The sequence below is a fragment of the Gnatocerus cornutus genome, chromosome 2, assembly GCF_029298725.1.
Source record: "Gnatocerus cornutus isolate USDA-ARS CGAHR chromosome 2, icGnaCorn1.1, whole genome shotgun sequence".
In the NCBI taxonomy this organism is placed as follows: domain Eukaryota; kingdom Metazoa; phylum Arthropoda; class Insecta; order Coleoptera; family Tenebrionidae; genus Gnatocerus; species Gnatocerus cornutus.
Genome location: NC_142234.1, coordinates 16,799,291 through 16,816,456, shown reverse-complemented (window position 1 = coordinate 16,816,456; position 17,166 = coordinate 16,799,291). Strand labels below are relative to the sequence as shown.

Below are 17,166 nucleotides of genomic sequence, written 5' to 3'. Positions count from 1 at the left end.
TTTAATGATGGCACAATAGACTGGTGTCTCTCAATAATGAACAATAGGCGCGGTGAACTGATCAAGATATGGTAAAAATGGGGATTCTAATTAATAATTGACCAAAGTCTGATTGTTGATTCTTGCAATGTGGCATTCAAAGTATGACAGAGGGTACAATTTTATTTCTAAGAGAAATGGGCTCAAATGCGAGAAAATTATTATTATGTTGGCGCATCTACCATTTTCACAGTATTTTTGGTATCTAAATCTTATTTTTTTTTGTCCAATTTTAACCAAATTAAAAAAAACTTAAAATTTATTAATTGAGCGCTATTTTGAACGCTATTTTGAAATATTAGAGTGGCCTATTTCACTTGGAATTTACTCAAATATAAAATTAAAGTGTTCAGACGTGTGAAACTGATAGCAATAAAATTTGTTTGCCAGGTGTCCAATTAACTAGCAAATAATATATGTAGGTAGAAACTTTTTATTCCCAATGAAATTGAACTCAATCATCAGTGGTTTTTCGATAACCGTCGGTAACAATTAGGCTTTTTTTATGCAAACAAATGTTGCCTGTAGTCATTTTTCATTTGGTATAATTACAGATTTATGTTGCACTGTACATTTTAAAAGTTTTGCAGTAAACTGCGATATATGTTATTATCGATACAAATATTTACCACAGCGTTATAAAACACTAATTAGTACGAAATGAAAATTTGATGTTTTTAATTTTATTTATGACTGACCTTTTCGTGTCTCCACAGCCTCTCCACAGACTTTTGACGATAACAATTTGTTTTTTGTGAAACGACGATCCTCCATTGAAATCTGGGAGTCCTTCAGCTTCACACAAATGTACCTGTAATAGAAATAAATTAATGCTGCATCCAAGTTCGAAAAGAATCACATTTCGTTTCTTATAATATATCGTATAAATGGCTCTCGTTTAGAATTATTGGTTTTCGATTAGACCTTGCGGAGGATATATGTGTTTGCGTGAAGCTTTCGTTTCCTTCAATTAAGAGATGAAAGCGTCGATATATTAAAAAGAAAAACACTGGCAGAGCTTAATATCCGGAAATATGCACCCCTTTGTGTCTAAATCTTGGCAATGTTCCGCTGGAAGTTTGATTAAGGTGATTACATGTTATAGAAATAGAAGCGTAGACAGTGATTTATGCGTGTCCCAAAGGACGATCGGTGGAAAGTAATTGGCGGATAGTGCAACCTTGTTTACCGATACAAAGGGGATAAACAATATATGCTTTCCCTTTTAAGACGGTTGAAAGACAGCCATATTGGTTTTCCTGGGACCCACCCGAGGGCCCAATAAGCGGGGACATCGACATTTTCCTGCTGCTTTTGCGTCAATATTGACAAAGGAGCGTTCGTTCAGAGACGTACTTTTACGCAAAAGGACAAATCGCCAATAATGCGCCCACGCTAAAATTAAAATCCCTGTATTGCTCTCGACACATAAAAATACAAGCGCCACCTGGGTTCCGGCTGTAAAAACTGTTTATTGTGTTCGATTCATTATACCTACATTAAACCAGAACAGTAAAATTCTACCTTGGAACGTATAATTTGACTTAATGGCTACAAATGTGCAAGAATGACGATAAAAACCTCAACTGAGAGTGAATTAAATTATTTTATGTAGTATAAGGTGTGTCGAGAGGATGGAGCGAAATTATTATGTCGCATAAGGACGGAGAGCAGATGCATGAAGGTGTTTCAAGCTAATTTCGAGGATGAAGCTGTAAAACCACTGATCTATGTGTGCATGTTCTGGATAATAAGCAATAAGCTCATGCAGAATACATAGAAGATAATGACGAAATTTGATCGTTTTTTGTGTACCGAAGTCGACGACCAGAATAAAAAATAAAAATAAAATAAATACTATTCGTGTTGACTGCTGTAAAAAGATGTAGCTAAGGAAACAATTAAAACTTTGCTTTCAAGCTCTCGGCGTTAATATTAAACGTTGTGCAACGCGAGCATCTTAAAAACAATTCTGTATTATCCAAGAGGTAAATGAAATTACTTTGCACCGAAATGGCATAAAGTTATATGCAGAATGGCTGTGCACAAGAACGTTGCGCACTAATCCTGTCGATAAAAGCGACTTTTTTACGATTGCATTACATAACTAAATTTATACAGTTCTGGCAGGGATTGTATAAGAAATATAGTTTTATATTTCCTGAGTTCCGGGGCGCCGGCGGTCCGGGTTTATGCCGGAAAATCCAATGTATGGAGCTTTCGGACCCGCCCATGTAATAACACTGAATGAAATAACAGTTACATTAAACTTACATCTTTGCATATTGCACACGGCATTGCTATTTCGATTATGTAACAGGCAAATATAGCTCTTATCGATGTTTCGCATTAGTACGGATTTTTATCCATTTCCTCGTATAAATTCGGTACGCTGCATCCCTATCGTTCGTATTTTTATTGGAATGTAGTGCACTTCAAAGTAGCGGCCATTTGTAGATGTTAAACTCCGGAACCTACATTTAATTACAGTTTAAATGCATTTATTCGCCGAAATAAATTGAAACAGCAAAAACTCACGTGTTTCAATCGGAATCGTTCCATTTACATAAATGAAGTTTAATTACTACAGATGTGTCTGTCGGACGAGTTTTTCCATCACATTGATAATTTTGATATAAATCTGCCAAAAACACAAGAAATCCGACATCGGATGATAATCCGTTTCGAGGTTTTTACCGCGGCAAATGGAATTTTAGATTAAATTTAATTTCTTTTACGTCTTCTTTGGGCATTCCGATCGTTGTTCTTGTCTCGCCTGCCGATCCAATTAAAATAAATATTTAATCTTGCTTACCATTCCAAACTCGCCCTCTCCTAGTTTCTCGAGAAGACGCAGTCTATGTCTCGGAAAGTCTAGCAGGTGAGCCACCCCTTCCAAAGGAGGTCCTTCGGGTAGTTTAATCGGAGTGAACCGGCCCGGGGTAAAATGCTGCTCGCGCCTTTCGCCCTGCAATAAAATACATAATTTATTTTACGACTTTGTTGCTGTTTTCAAAATTACAGTAGCAATTATTTATGGGGAAATGGTGGAGGCGCCGGGAAAAAACCAAACTTTCTCTAGGATGGATCGTCACGGACGTGACTTTTTTACATCTGTGATAATAGAAAGTTTACAACCACTCAGAAATTTATCTTATATCTGGACATTACATTTTATGGAGACTTTTACTTGTTGCTCGAGTCCAGAGAAGTCCATTGTGTCACGCGCGGTAAAGTTTCCAACTAAAAAATCCTTCGAAATTTTTACGTTCTACTAATTAAATTTTACTCCGGGAAGATAATGTAAGTTATTGTGCATCCTCGTAAATCCGCACTCTGTCCAACACCCATTTTTCATTGCCGAGTTGTAAAACAGTCCGTTTGATTTATGGGTCTATCATCCAAGTGCACAACGTCGTCCCGTTTCATATTTTGCAATGCATGAAGATGATAATATGGTATTTATGGCAGTAGCAGCAAAAAAAGTATTGTTTATTCTTTATTGCGCATATAACGTGTCGTAAAATAAGGCGACTTGTTCAAATTACAGCATTATGTAACACAGGTTATATTTTACTAGCTGAATTTCGCATGGATGTATACATAATTTAGTGGGCATAAAAATGGAGAGGAAAAAAATACTGAATTTAGCTGATTGCCTGTTCGAGTTCGTGGAGGCGGAGTAATCCCTTTGTTTTGAGGCATAATAAAAAAAATTCAACTCCTTCTATTATTTATTTCGATGAAAAATGCGCTCTGAAAGTGAAGTATCGTAACGGAATTCTTTTGCCAACTCAATATGAACATAAATTTTCGAAAGAAATGATATGGTGAAATGTGGGAAATTTTTTCTTTTTAGGAATCGCACGAAAAACTGACTGAATTCAAGTTCAGATGCAATAATAATGTGAACAAAACCAATTTAAACATTCTCGAGCACAAAGGAAGTAGGTCAGTAATGTGGAATTCACTCGTTGCATTTATATTCGTGTACGCCGTTTAGTTCTTGTGGGAGGAATAGTCAGAATTGCTGAGTTGTGAAGGAAGTGAGCAAGCAAAAGTGTCAAAATTTGAAAACAGAAGATTAAGAAAATGTGTCAAAGCTGCAATTCAAGTTGTAAACTGCGGTTTTGGTTTACCCATTGTCAAATAAATATAAACTCTCCAACTCAAGATCGTGATCTTGGCAAAACACCAAGTCCATATTTTAGTAGCTGCAGTAACAGATATTTGTGTAATAGGTTGCATAAACTTTCCCGGAACGTGTTCTCGGCTCTTCGTTTTGCAAAACTTTGAAATTATATTTCGATATTTTCGCAGAGTTGTAGATAATGTATGCTTTTCCCGAGACCGCAGTCACGTTGTTATCGACATTTAATCGACATTTCTGGATCAGTTGACCAAAGAAGTCGGCAACAATTCCCGCAAAGTGCCGTTCCGACTCCCTATAACATGCATAGATATACACTTTTATCCCACTTTTGCAAACTTTCTTTGACTTCTGACATTCCCGTTATCGGGGACATAAATAATGCTGCTTCCGTCTTCCTTTTAACAATCCAACTTTAAAATGCATCGCATTCTTGTTCCTGGCGAAAAGAGAGAAAGAAAAAACAATACACTTTGAAAATTTTGCCCGTTTTAAATATTTACACTTCCCAGGTGTACTAGCGTCATTTTCATTTGTAGCATCTTCGCATCCCAGGATTTTAACAGCGCCACTCAAAATTTGAGTTCCCGAGTTTCGCGTCAGTTTTCATTATTTCCTCTTTGCGTTGTTTCGCATTGATAATATAATGTAATGTTTAGGTGTGTTGGAGTGGAGTCGTTTTATTGCAGGTTTCGTGGCAGGCATGAGACACGACGCCGCCACCTGAGGCCTCAGCGGGGGCGTCTCGACGGTGGTCGCGCGGCGCCGAAGGAACGAGGGTCTGATTGAATGTACACAACAGCTGCGCCCGCTTTGCACACACACCACAATACAAACTAAGACTGATCCCTGCAGCGAGATACTCTTCGGCTCAAATTTAAAATAATATTTGTAAAATATAGGAGGGAAATTCATAATTTTATGAAACTGCAGAATTTTGTCGCTGCTTTGAGAACGCCCAACTTCATTAATGGAGTCGATGGTTCTGTAAAACTTAATGCTGATCACTTCCGCGCAGTGGTGCAATAGAACCTTCTCCGACCTCCAAACTATGACCAAATTCCAAGCACGAAATTGCAGCAGCTCCACGGCGTTTGAAATTTAATAGCCTTAGCACAACTAATTTAAAAACAAACTCGATTAGTCTAAATTGTTAAATTACACATGTAGCGCACCGAAATTCACCATTTAATTGTAAGCGTCTGTCCATTTCAGAAACAACCTTGTTCTACATTAAGCTAGGATAACGACTAAATCAGCTAATTCATTGTCAGAAATAATATATAAAATGTTACTTCTGGCCTTGGATATTTGGCGTCTTAAAAAACATGGAAAAATCATAAAAATGTTTCTGTTTTTCGAAACGAAACAACCGAAAAAGACCCAAAATTCTTCAAAAAGCACTAATTTTTAAGCACCCAAAAAATACTCAAGCATTTATAGACCTCAAAAATTGACCAGATTTAATTAATTTTTCAAAAGGTAAACAACAAAAGATGGCTTAAAACTACTATTTTTTATAAACGCCGAAAGTACCCAAATATCTATGGATAACCAGAAATTGGGCACAGAAAAAAACATTAAAAATTATCCAAAATCATAAAAAATTACCTCAAGAGCACCCCAAGAAACTATCAAAATAATTGTAATATCTGAAATAAAAAGTAGAAAAATATCCTAAGTGTGTATCTGTAAAGTTATTTTGGGGTTATTTAAACACAAGACATTTTGTAAGTATTTTAGATTTTTTTGGGTTGTTTACTTTGGAAAAACAACTAAATTTAGGCTTCTACCCTGATATACGTGTGCCCAGTTTTTGGTGGTCTACAGATATTTGAGTACTTTTGGAGTGTAGAAAAATTTATGCTTTTTGAAGAATTTTAGGGCTTTTTCGAATGTTTACTTTTGGGAAAGTAGCTAAATTTGTAGGATTCTACCCTGTTTTTCAAGAAGCCAAATAAGTAACATTTTATACAGAGTGTTTTTGAAATGCATTGACAAAAAGATTGTGGTAATTCGTTGTCACAAATTGAGCCTTTTATAAGAAAAAAAGTTTTAGTAAGTCTTTTTGTTTTTAAGATAAAATTACATAAAAATTTCAATAAATTTGCTTGTGCGCCACTGATTTAAAAGAAAAAAAAACTGAGTTGCTGGTTGCTTAGGAAACAAGTCATTTCAGGCCCGTTTTTTGTCAGTGGTGTAGAAAGTACGTAGATTGGGGTTAATTTTATCTGGTCAGTTTTTGATTTAAAAATTGTTTTTTTATACTTCATACTCCTGAAATAGCGCAGACCTGTTTTGTTCATGCATTTCAAAAACATCCTGTATTCTACTTCTGACAAGATTATTAATCAGTTGGATGATTTAGTCGTTATCCTAGCTAAATGTAGAACAAGGTCGTTTCTGAAATGGACGGGCGCTTACAATTAAATGGTACTATATATAAACTACTGTCAGAAGTTACAGTATCTGGACCTAATAAACCTCCGGGGCTATGTGTAATAACATGGATTTGACTGAAACGTTTTAGCTTATCAAATACCTTTATAATATCCGTGGCGGCGTAGTAGTTCTCAGCAGGAATTGTTCCGTTTGGTGTATTCGTCGGAGTTTGGTAATTCTGAACGTCGTACGTTGGCGGTCTGGATGTGGGTGGCGGCGGCGGCGTCAAGTTGTAAAAGGAAGGCGACGTGAATTTTAAATCCTCCTGGAAGCTATTCACGCTCGTGAAGTCTGCAACAACAATGGGAATTAGATGCTTGATGAGGTACAATATGAAAGAAGAGCGATTGGAGAAGATTGAAATCGTCGAAAGGATGTGATTATTCCGACGCGATTCGCATACCTGAAAACGCTTTTTTACGGCACGCAATTATTTTACAACGGCTAGAAATACAAAATAACGCAATATCCGATTAACACGACAAGACAATTTGTTCCGTCAGATTGCTCTTATTTTCTTCTCGTCCTGTCTCGTAGAACACATGTTGCAAAAGAAATACAAGTTAAGTGAGACATGAAAAATGCCGCTTGTCTGCCGAGCTCAAACCGAAACGACATGCAAAGAGTTTCAAAAACCAATTTAAACAAACGAAAATTTTACAGTGCCTGTCTACGTCTTCTACCGCAAACCGTTCCGTCTCGTCGATGTAAGAAAATCACATTTGCTTTCACATTACATCATTCCATTCGTTTTTTATTCAGGATTACTCGGGAAATATGTCCGTCGAATATGCAGCTTTTATGAATTATTTAAAATGTCCGGACCGCAGTTTTGTTCCGGTAAAAGCACAATCGCATACATAAAAAATAAAACAATTAAACTTGGTTGGTGCAGAAATGTTGCAAAGCTTTTCCATTTCATTGGTTATTCCGGATGCTGCTGCATTTTCGAATGAGTTTGGTTTAACCGCGTCAGTTTTGTTGGATGCTAAAAAGAGGTTATTTGTTAAAAGTATGCCGGCAGGAAATAATGGATTTCAAACAATGTAAATCTACATGTAGAGAAAAAAGCAAAAATGCGGATAATTATCTCATTGTTGGCATGTTAGCAAGTTTTCGAATTATGCATAAAAATAAAAAACAGAAACCTGTAATATGCCCGGCTGGTAATTTGGTTTTCGTGCTCAACTAACCAGACAACTTCACATTTTGATAACTATTACATAATTCAACAATTCGATACTAATTTATTAGTTTCAGATTTTTTTCCAACTTAAATAAAGAAAAAACTTAAACACATTTTTCATTAATTAAAAGAGAACAAGATTGAGTAAGTGTTAATTCTATTACAGCATTCAAAAAGTGCAGAATCTGAATAATTTAAGACAAAAAAAATATTTAACAAAATTACAGGGTACCTATTTACGACACAAAAATGCAAACCATAGAATCAATAAATTTTAGCTAAGAATCTGAAAATTTACGAAATTGGGAAGCTAAATTCCATTTAGCAGGAGAATCTGAATCTGAAGAATATATGATATGTAAAAAATGAAAGATATGTAAAAAACTAAAAAAAAATTTGAAAATTTTTAAGTTTTCAAAAATCAGAAGAACATCAATTCATATTGGAACAATCTGAAAATCTTAAAAAAAATTAAAAAAACTTGAGGAGATCTATGGAATCTGAAAAATTAACGTATTCAGAAGAACGGAGGTTGAAACACTTTTTTTGAACGGCAAAACTACTAGATTTCGAAAATTTTTACATTTTGAAAAATTCAAATAATGTCAGTTCTTATTGGAAGAATCTGAAAATTTTCAAAAAATTCAATGACAATTCAAGAATCTAACGAAACTTCAAGAAGATCGTAAATAGTTGGAAGAATCTACGAAAACTGAAAATTTGACACATTTAGAAAATGTCAAAGTTTGAAAGAATTTTGAACATTTTAAGCATTTCCGAAAGAATCTTCAAGACAAATTTTAACAAATCTCACGAATGTGAGATATTTCGACTCCAAAAAATCTGGCGTAATTTGAAAATTTAAAAATAATTGAAGGTAGCATTCTATTGACTCCAAAATCCACAAACTGAAGAAATTACAGAGTGTAACAAATAGTCTAATTGTTTTAAAAAAATCTTCACCGAGAGAATGTATCTACCAGTTCCAGCTAAATAGAGCTCGGTTTCTGAATAAAAACTAGCACCATCCAGTTAATTAACAATAAAATATAATTAAGTGTGATGAAAGCTCACAGCAAAGCAGAGCTCTCTTTAAAATAATAATTGTTTCTGTAAATGCGACGAAATTAAATGCGAGCGAATTAACCCGCGTAACTGGTATTCGTTAAGTGCGCATTTTATTATGAGAGCAACGTCGTCTAATAGACAACGGAATATTCATAAGAGAGGTGAAGTATTTAAAGTACCTCGACGTGATTCCATTTTCTTCAAGTGCAATTCAACCTAGGAGATCCACAGGTTCACGACGAGCAGAACATTTACATTTCACTATCGCTGACATTTTCAGTAAATGCTTTTTCACACAATTAACAGCCGTCTGCAGTTTCGTGCATAGACGAGCCGCTACGCCGCTTCCTTTTTTCCGTAGAACTTTAATTAAAGGATCACCATAATGACGCAAAACTGCGAAACAAACGTCTTGGTCTTTTTAAAGTCAGCGAATTTTGACGCGCTTGAGAGATTAATATCTTACGGGTTTCGGAGATGCTTAATTACGTTCTCACCTGTGTACTCTCCACTTTTGCTAGACGAGATGGCGTCTTTCTTTAACAAACAACCATATTCTTGTTTAGCGTTGGGTAATAGTTTGTATGGCTCGTGATAAACCGACGAGTTCTCGCTATCCGACTCTTCCCCGGCCACGTGTCCGTAAAGCGTGCTCTTCTTGCTTTTCTTGGAGTCCACTGAACCTATCGTGTTCACTTTGCTTTTCACAGACAATCTCGATCTTGACAGTCCATTGTTGATGATAGGGGTGGACATATGTTTCAGATCTTTCATGTTAATAGTGACGCCGGGTTTAGTGCTGCTGGATACTAAAGCAGTGTGCTTGTGAAGAAGAGCCACTTTTTTACGTCCTCTCCTTATCATCAGGAAGACGGTACAAGCCAACAAAAGGACCACCATGGCCAATACTCCGGTTATCAGACCGATGTAAGCTTGAGCGCTGCTCGTTGGACTGGTGGCAGGGGTCACTTCCTTTCGGGCGTGGGTCGTCTCACCGCTGGTGGCTCCGGGAGCTGTGGTCGACGACACAGAGTCCGGTTGGAGATAATACTTCTCCACGATGTCTTCAGTCAAATTGTTCGTGAGAGATACTGCAACAAAAAGAAGAGGAGTTTAACACCGGAATTTGGCTCAGTCCCGCCCCAGATTACCGGAATCGGTTAGGTGTTGGAGCTTAATTTAAATTGCAGTAAACTAATGGAGTTTTTGTACGTGGTCTGCTGATACTCCCCGAATAACACCGTATATTACGAAGAGCAGCCCGAGTGCCTCAGGTTAGCTACGTGTAATTTGTCCCAACTTGGGCGCATAAACTGTTTCAAATTATATTATTGCAGCTGGTCCGGCCACGTTCCTTTATTTATGAAACAAGATCGCTCTGTTGCTGTTTCTTGTTCGGTACCGGTCAAACCCGATTAAAACGAGGGTTGAAAACAGGAAACGATATCGCAAAAATCATTCCGACAAAAATTGTGTTTGCATATTAATGAGCAAGTTTGTATATTTTTGAGTTGTGTGGAGTATTAGTTCGCAAAATACAATTGCATTGCTGTGGTAAATAGCCGGAAGGTTCCGGGGAGTTAACATGTGGCAGGCCAACGCTCGACATTGTTGATCTTTCAAATTGAAGTCGGCTGTTTTCACCAGTGTTTATTATGGAGAATATACTCATAACTTTAATTGGTTGGTTGGGTTCTTTTGTGAAATGAAATTAGTACCTTCGGTCAGACCTTCCATTAATATTGTTTCATCCAATTTCGGATTTATCCTGCTCTGTATAAACTTAATCGCTAGAATAAACACGGGGTTATAGAAACCATGCAAATGAAAATATATTTTTGGAAGAAAGAATTTTATTAGTTAAAAACCCGCGGTTATAAATTGCTGCGGATTTTTCCGCCACGGCAATGAAATCATTAACCAGTAGAGAAATAGCTGTTAAGATTTATAAAGCCGCGCACTTAACTTGAAATTAAAATAAATTCGGTTAATTTCTCCTCATTAAGTACGCAATTAGAGCCTTGTAAAAACCACTCGAACAAAAATTAATATTAATGGCGGTTAGCATAAAATTGCGCCTTCGCTTGAAATTTGAGCGTCTGATCTTCCAGCACGGGTCCAATGCTGTTGGCAGATCAAACTGAAACGCGACTTTGGTGTAGTTTGCGATTCCAAATGGGTCATTAAGCCGCGAAACAGTTTGTGTAACGTCAGAATCGCACAGCAGTTCCAATTTGCATACGGGATGTGTCTGGCCGCAGTTATAATGCAAACTTTGGCCCACTTCCATCACTAGGAAACCAAAAAAGACACGTTTCCGAATTCGATTAAAGACGATCTACAGACTAATTCTGTTATAACGATTTTTTGTGGGCGGGAGTTCAGGTGTTATTGTGGAGGGGGAAAAGTCGGCGCTTTCGCTAATGAAGGTCCCGCCCTGTGCCGTTAAGAACTAATTTATCGACGCTGTTTATAATCGTCGGCAGATGGCGGGGCACAACTGAGAGGAACAGCCAACTATCCATCTCGGCGTTTACTTTGTGTATAGAATGATGCATTGCACCAACCTGCTCTTGAATAATGACACCGCTTTAAATATCTTGTAAGTTAGCTCGAGATAAAGCCGTGCGTTTGCTGTAATGTGATGATAAATTTTGGTTAGCGTCGTTGATATTTATTCTTAATGACGGTCTTCGCTTTGAATACCATTAATTTCTCAACCTATCTGGAGACTTTTGCTGCCGTATCAGAGGCCCGAATGAAAATTATTTTTAATAAAAGGAAAAGCTTCCAGTTGGAAGGAAAATTACTGAAAGCGGTTTTTATTAGGGGGAATCTCTTGGAAAGATAACAGTAAAATTGAAAATAGCACAAATTTTGATCGACGCAGCATAAAAATAATTCCTCAAGCCAATATGACACCATAAAAGAGGTAGAAACAGAAACACAACTTGAATTATGTAGAATTTGACTATGAGTACCCAGACATAAATAGGAATACGTTGTTTTTTTGTTATTATTTGTGTCAGAACGATGCAACCATATACAAGGTGAACCCGAATAAAATGCAAAATGCAAAGATTTTAACCACAATATGAGACATTTAAAATAGTGACCAAATTTTGCGTTTCCGAAAAAAAAATGTTTAAAGTTTTCTGCAAAAGTGGCTGTGCACCCTTGAAAAGTTGTCATTGATTAGATTCAATGTGAATGTCAGCCCAGGCCATCAAAAAGTTGGGACTAAAAATGTTAATTAACAAGTGGCAAAAAAATTCTTTATCGGAGTTTCCGTCACTCTACCAATAATCGTGGTAGAAAAAACTTGGTTTTACAGTGCCAAATTTTCAAAATTTATTTTGAATTAGATTTTTTTTTAAAGTGTTTTATTTACGGGTGAAATTAAATTTACACGTGATGACATTGTGGATTGTCCAATGGAGGGCATTTTGTCATTTTTCCTTATAACCTGAGGTAAGTAACTTAATAAGTACACAGTAATCTGCGTGAAATTCTGCAAAAAAAGAGATATCGTAGGATACTACTTCCAAAAATACGCAAGATATCGAACAAGGTTTACAAAGTTTTGGTCAGAAATTTGGCCCTACGGCGACAATTCAAAATTTTAATCGGCTATAACTCAGTGATTTGTTGACGTATCTTTTGGTATCTGCGTGAAATTTTGTGAAAGATGATTACCAATAACAGAAGTTTGCTTCACAAGATAAAGATAAAAGATATTCAGAGGATCTTTTTGGGTAAATAAAAAAAAGTTTTTCGAAGTGAAACGACGTTTAATACTTTTGAGTTTACATCAATCGAAAGAACAGTTCTAGATCTATCATCTCGCCAAAACTCAGAGCAATACGTCAAATATATTACAAGTAGCCGTTAATAAAACAAAAATTCAAAATTTTTCTTCGTTTGAGTCAGAAATTTTTTTTGGAAAAAAATCAGCCTTCAAATCTAAAATTTGACAGAATTCAAAGGAGGCAAAAAAAATTCGGAATTTAAAAATTTAATTTTAGAAACTTCAATAAAATTCTGTAACTATTTCGAAAAAAATAGAATCAAAATTCAATTTTTTACATGGGGATATGTATTGTAATACTGTTGAGGCGAGGTGTTATTGCATTTAGCACAATTTGCCTTGACATGGATTTAAAACTACACATAATTTTTACAAATGTTCCCAACAATAGCAGATGTGGCAATAATAAATTAATGACCTGTAGCTGGGCGAAATGAACAATGCATTTTGTTGGCTGCATTGATTTTATTTAGAAATTGACCTTGATCTCATCAACAGCGATACTAATTTTCAATTCGTCAATTTTACTCATCATTTTATTTTAATTTGAGAGTTCAAGCTGGAAATCGCGCCACTGGTCGGACATTAATTTTATAAAAGTTTCATTCATTCCATTGCGCCGAATGAGTCGCTTGCCAACAAACAAAAATACATTTGCAAATTGATGCAATTTGACATTTCGTGATTTTACGTGATGCACATCCCTTCCTGAACGTCTGAACTTATCTGCAATAGATCTGCAGTGAAATTCGACTTCGGGAACTAGTAAAGTTCAGGGAAAAATTCACGCTTTTACGATAATCACTCCTGCGGTCTTAATAAAAATTTAATTAAATTAAAACATCCCTATTTTAATGCTCTTAATATTAATCACTTTTCACTCTCTTTGTTTCATTGCACCTGAGATTTTCAATTAATCACAGGAAAAAAATACAGTGGAGCTTTTCCATGGTTTATTTTTAATAGCCAGCGTTATGTTTTAACACGTTGAATGTCGAATGAATTCTCGTCGTTTTGGTGGTTTTGTTTCCTCCGGTGTGCAACATAAGGATACAATAAAACTTGTAGACAATAGTTTGCAATGCGGCAAACATGTTTGGCTTGTTTTTGTTAGAACTCGGGCGAAATTTGTGTTGTTTTAGGAAAGCGCTATTAAGGTAAGCACTTTGTTGGAAAAACAAGTGACCCTACCGCACGTTCACATTGTAAACAGAAGGGATAATCGGCTAATTGTTATACAAATTATACACTTTTAGCGCGCTTTTGAATAAAAGCTCTCGCCCGGTTCAAGTTCGTATTTATTTACGATAAAAAGAGCTTTGCGCTACGTGATTGTACACCAAATTGTTTGCGTTTGTTACTTGCTGTTTGATGAATGCTTTTTTCGTTTTTAGAACTTTCGGTGTTTGACGGTGTGGAACTAATTTACTGTCGGTATTTTTGTCAAAGCGATTTTCAAGTGGTTGCAAAAATTAAATTGAAAAAGTTACAACCCAACGGTGAGAAAAATAGGACAAAACCTAGCGGATGCTGCACAAAAGTCTTCGTAAGACGAGGTTCCACAAGGAAATTTAATTAAAAACTCGACAACAAGAGACTTTTTCTGATAGCTGCCTGAGTGCCAGAAAATTCTATGTTAATTATAATTAGAGCTCGAAACGAACTCAACTATATGAGCTTTTAATCAAGTCTTCAAAGAATGCCAACACTTGCAAATATCTCGTTCTAAACCTCGCATATATTAATTGAAAGCACGCATTAATATAGTTCGCATTGATGCCAAACCTGCCTGTATTTATTTGTTTATGAAACAAATTGGTCTTGACAAGAGAAATTTCATCCAGGAACATTAAAATTTCACTTTCCCCAGAGAAGGCGCGGGCTGTTTCAGTTTTAAATGAGCATTTTAAAACAAAATGTATCCCAAGAGACTTAAAAAGGACGAATATGAATAATACATAATTGTAATGTTGCTACGTCAACGGAGAAATGGATAAGTCCTATTAGCCAACATAATTTTTAATTTAGCCACACTGTAAATAATTAGTCACTTTTATATCCTCCATTCTGAGCATTGAGAAAGACAACCAAAATGCATCAATGGCTAATGGACATTTTTTTCACGTCCTTTTTGCTGCAGGTGCCGGGAAAGTGTATAGACGTGTTTTAAAATTAGCCATTACTAATAAAATATCATTAAAGTGAAGTAATTTCATGAAAAACCCGTCGCTGGAGTTCAATTTTGTGTCAATAACTCACAAAAGCTCCAGTGCTCGAAGTTGTTTCAACTTGCACGTTCTGTATCGACTTAGATAAAAAGCTAACCGCGTGTTGAAACTTCCAGAAAGTGAAAGAACTAAAACTTTGAAAGTTATCTAAAACCAGTTAGATTTGTGCTGTTGTGTTTGAAGTAGTAGACGATTTATCAGAACGCAGAGTTAATGATTTTTTTCACTACTAGCTTGAGAATGGCATTGTCGTCTGCTTCCAAACTGTAAAATTAAATTTCTCTCCTACAAATTGACAAAGAGAAGCGTATTTTGGGCTGCCTATATTAAGTTAAATATTAAGTAAGGTTTAGAAATAAACGTCCAAAAAAGGTGTTTTATTGCTTTTAGGTAAAAATGATTCTTAAATTAAATAGTGAGAAAGTGAGATAAATATACAACCCGCAGACGAAAAGAGTTTCCTAGCCCCCGCTTTCTAATTTCCCTCAATGCTTCAGATTTCGAGAAATACAAACGCTTGGACCAGAAAAGTGTTCTCTCTCCCTTGGCGTAGAATTACTATTTTGTGTCTAGGGTGTCGGAAATGTATTTTTTATTTCAGCGACGACATAATTTTCAATCTCTGAATATAACACAGCTCGACAGTTCATTTTTTCGTAAAAACCCGTGAGAATTGATCCCTTAGAATCCCCGAGGGTAGTCCGTCAAGTGACGGATCAATTTCTCTGATCTTCCCTTTTTTATTATGTAAATATGCAGGCAAGTGGTGGGTAGTAAAGTGTAACTTCTATTGCTACATTAAAGAGAACGAGTTTCCTGTAGGGGTTCACAAAAATCTAATATTGAACGTGGAAGTGATAGGGTCAGCAGACAAAGGCTCGCGCTTAAAAAGGACTAATATAAAATGTTTTGTATCGAATTGAGAAATAAATCGCGCGTGAAAAATCTGTACAAAATATACCAACTTTTTGGTTGTTGTCATTATTAATCGTATCCGGTGCAAGAACTGGTATATTTATTACCTCGTCCTCCGTGTCCATCAAACCGAATGTCGGATCATTTGATTCAAGGGTAAAAAGCTCGCGGTATAAAAGTGATCGCGTATGGAATCGTAAGTGGTTCGAATGAAAGAAGTTTGAGAGGACGCGCAAAAATGTAACGTGCAAATCCCTTTTAAGTGCCGTCTTAAAAAAGAAGTAAACAACCACAATAGGGGAATTTTCGAGGAAATGCGGACGGAATTTTATAATTTGACGGTTCCACTGTTATTATTTAAATAAATATTTGCTCTGTTGAAATACGTGCAGCTTTATTAAATAATTCATTTGGTTTTGGATCACCGATTTATGACCAAACACGGCGAAAATAACGTTTCGCATTGTGGGTTTGATTACATGGAAAATAAAACGATTAACGTACAATGGTAAAAAATTAATTGGGATGTTACGGGATTATTGAGCGAATTTATAAGCAATAATTCTGTTGTTTCTATTATATTATCATAAATACGTCGAAACTATGGGAAATTTTGTTTCGCAGTGTGGCAGAGACCCGTCATTTATTCAGTAATAAAATTAATTTTAAATCCCCCGAATTAATTCGGATTAATACGTCATTTTTCACGTAGAGAATTTACCAATTTTCGATGAAACAATTTTAGACATCAGCAGGATTTGAAAATGATAAAGTTAGCTACCTGCAATAGATATCTGTCAATTTTACATAATCCACAACCAACTGCCAAGTTTTAATTACCGCAAAATGATGAAAAACGTAGGTATAATGAAACACCGGCTAATCTGCTAATACAAGATTATTGTTGATCTCTGTGGACGTAAATGCGCTAGTAAAAAAAGAAAATAAATATATATAAAGCACGGAAAAGTAAATTTTCTTGGCCCTCGCTTTTAATTTTCTCTCGATCCTTCGGATCTCCAGAAATAATAACGCTCCCTTGCAGGATACTTACTGGACTCGAAGGAAATTTCGCTAAGCAAGATCCACTTGTCTGCAAAAGACAGTCTCAGCTTGATAAACTTTGCTGGTCGACCTCGAAGTTGTACGGTGATGTTCCGGGCTGATTCCCGGGCACGGTCTGGCGGAACTGTGGCCCTTATCGGATTCGGCTGGTAACGATCCCCATCCAGACTGAACCATATCTCTGCTTGGCTAAACACCTGCCGAGAATAATCAAAATTAACGCCCAACAAAATTAATTACAATCCTAAAACAACACAACGGACAA

At 36.1% G+C, this 17,166-nt stretch overlaps 1 protein-coding gene across 1 annotated transcript in view; it reads right to left on the bottom strand.

Moving 5' to 3' along the window:
• Positions 1 to 17,166, bottom strand: part of LOC148179571 (discoidin domain-containing receptor 2-like) — a 113,704-nt gene that overhangs the window by 9,630 nt on the left and 86,908 nt on the right. The window contains exons 8-12 of the mRNA XM_088029797.1: positions 16,891 to 17,098; positions 9,383 to 9,976; positions 6,732 to 6,922; positions 2,855 to 3,007; positions 738 to 850 (exon numbers count right to left, since the gene is read on the bottom strand). Coding sequence (XP_087885923.1) covers positions 738 to 850; positions 2,855 to 3,007; positions 6,732 to 6,922; positions 9,383 to 9,976; positions 16,891 to 17,098 — 1,259 coding nt within the window. The remainder of the gene's footprint in view (positions 1 to 737; positions 851 to 2,854; positions 3,008 to 6,731; positions 6,923 to 9,382; positions 9,977 to 16,890; positions 17,099 to 17,166) is intronic.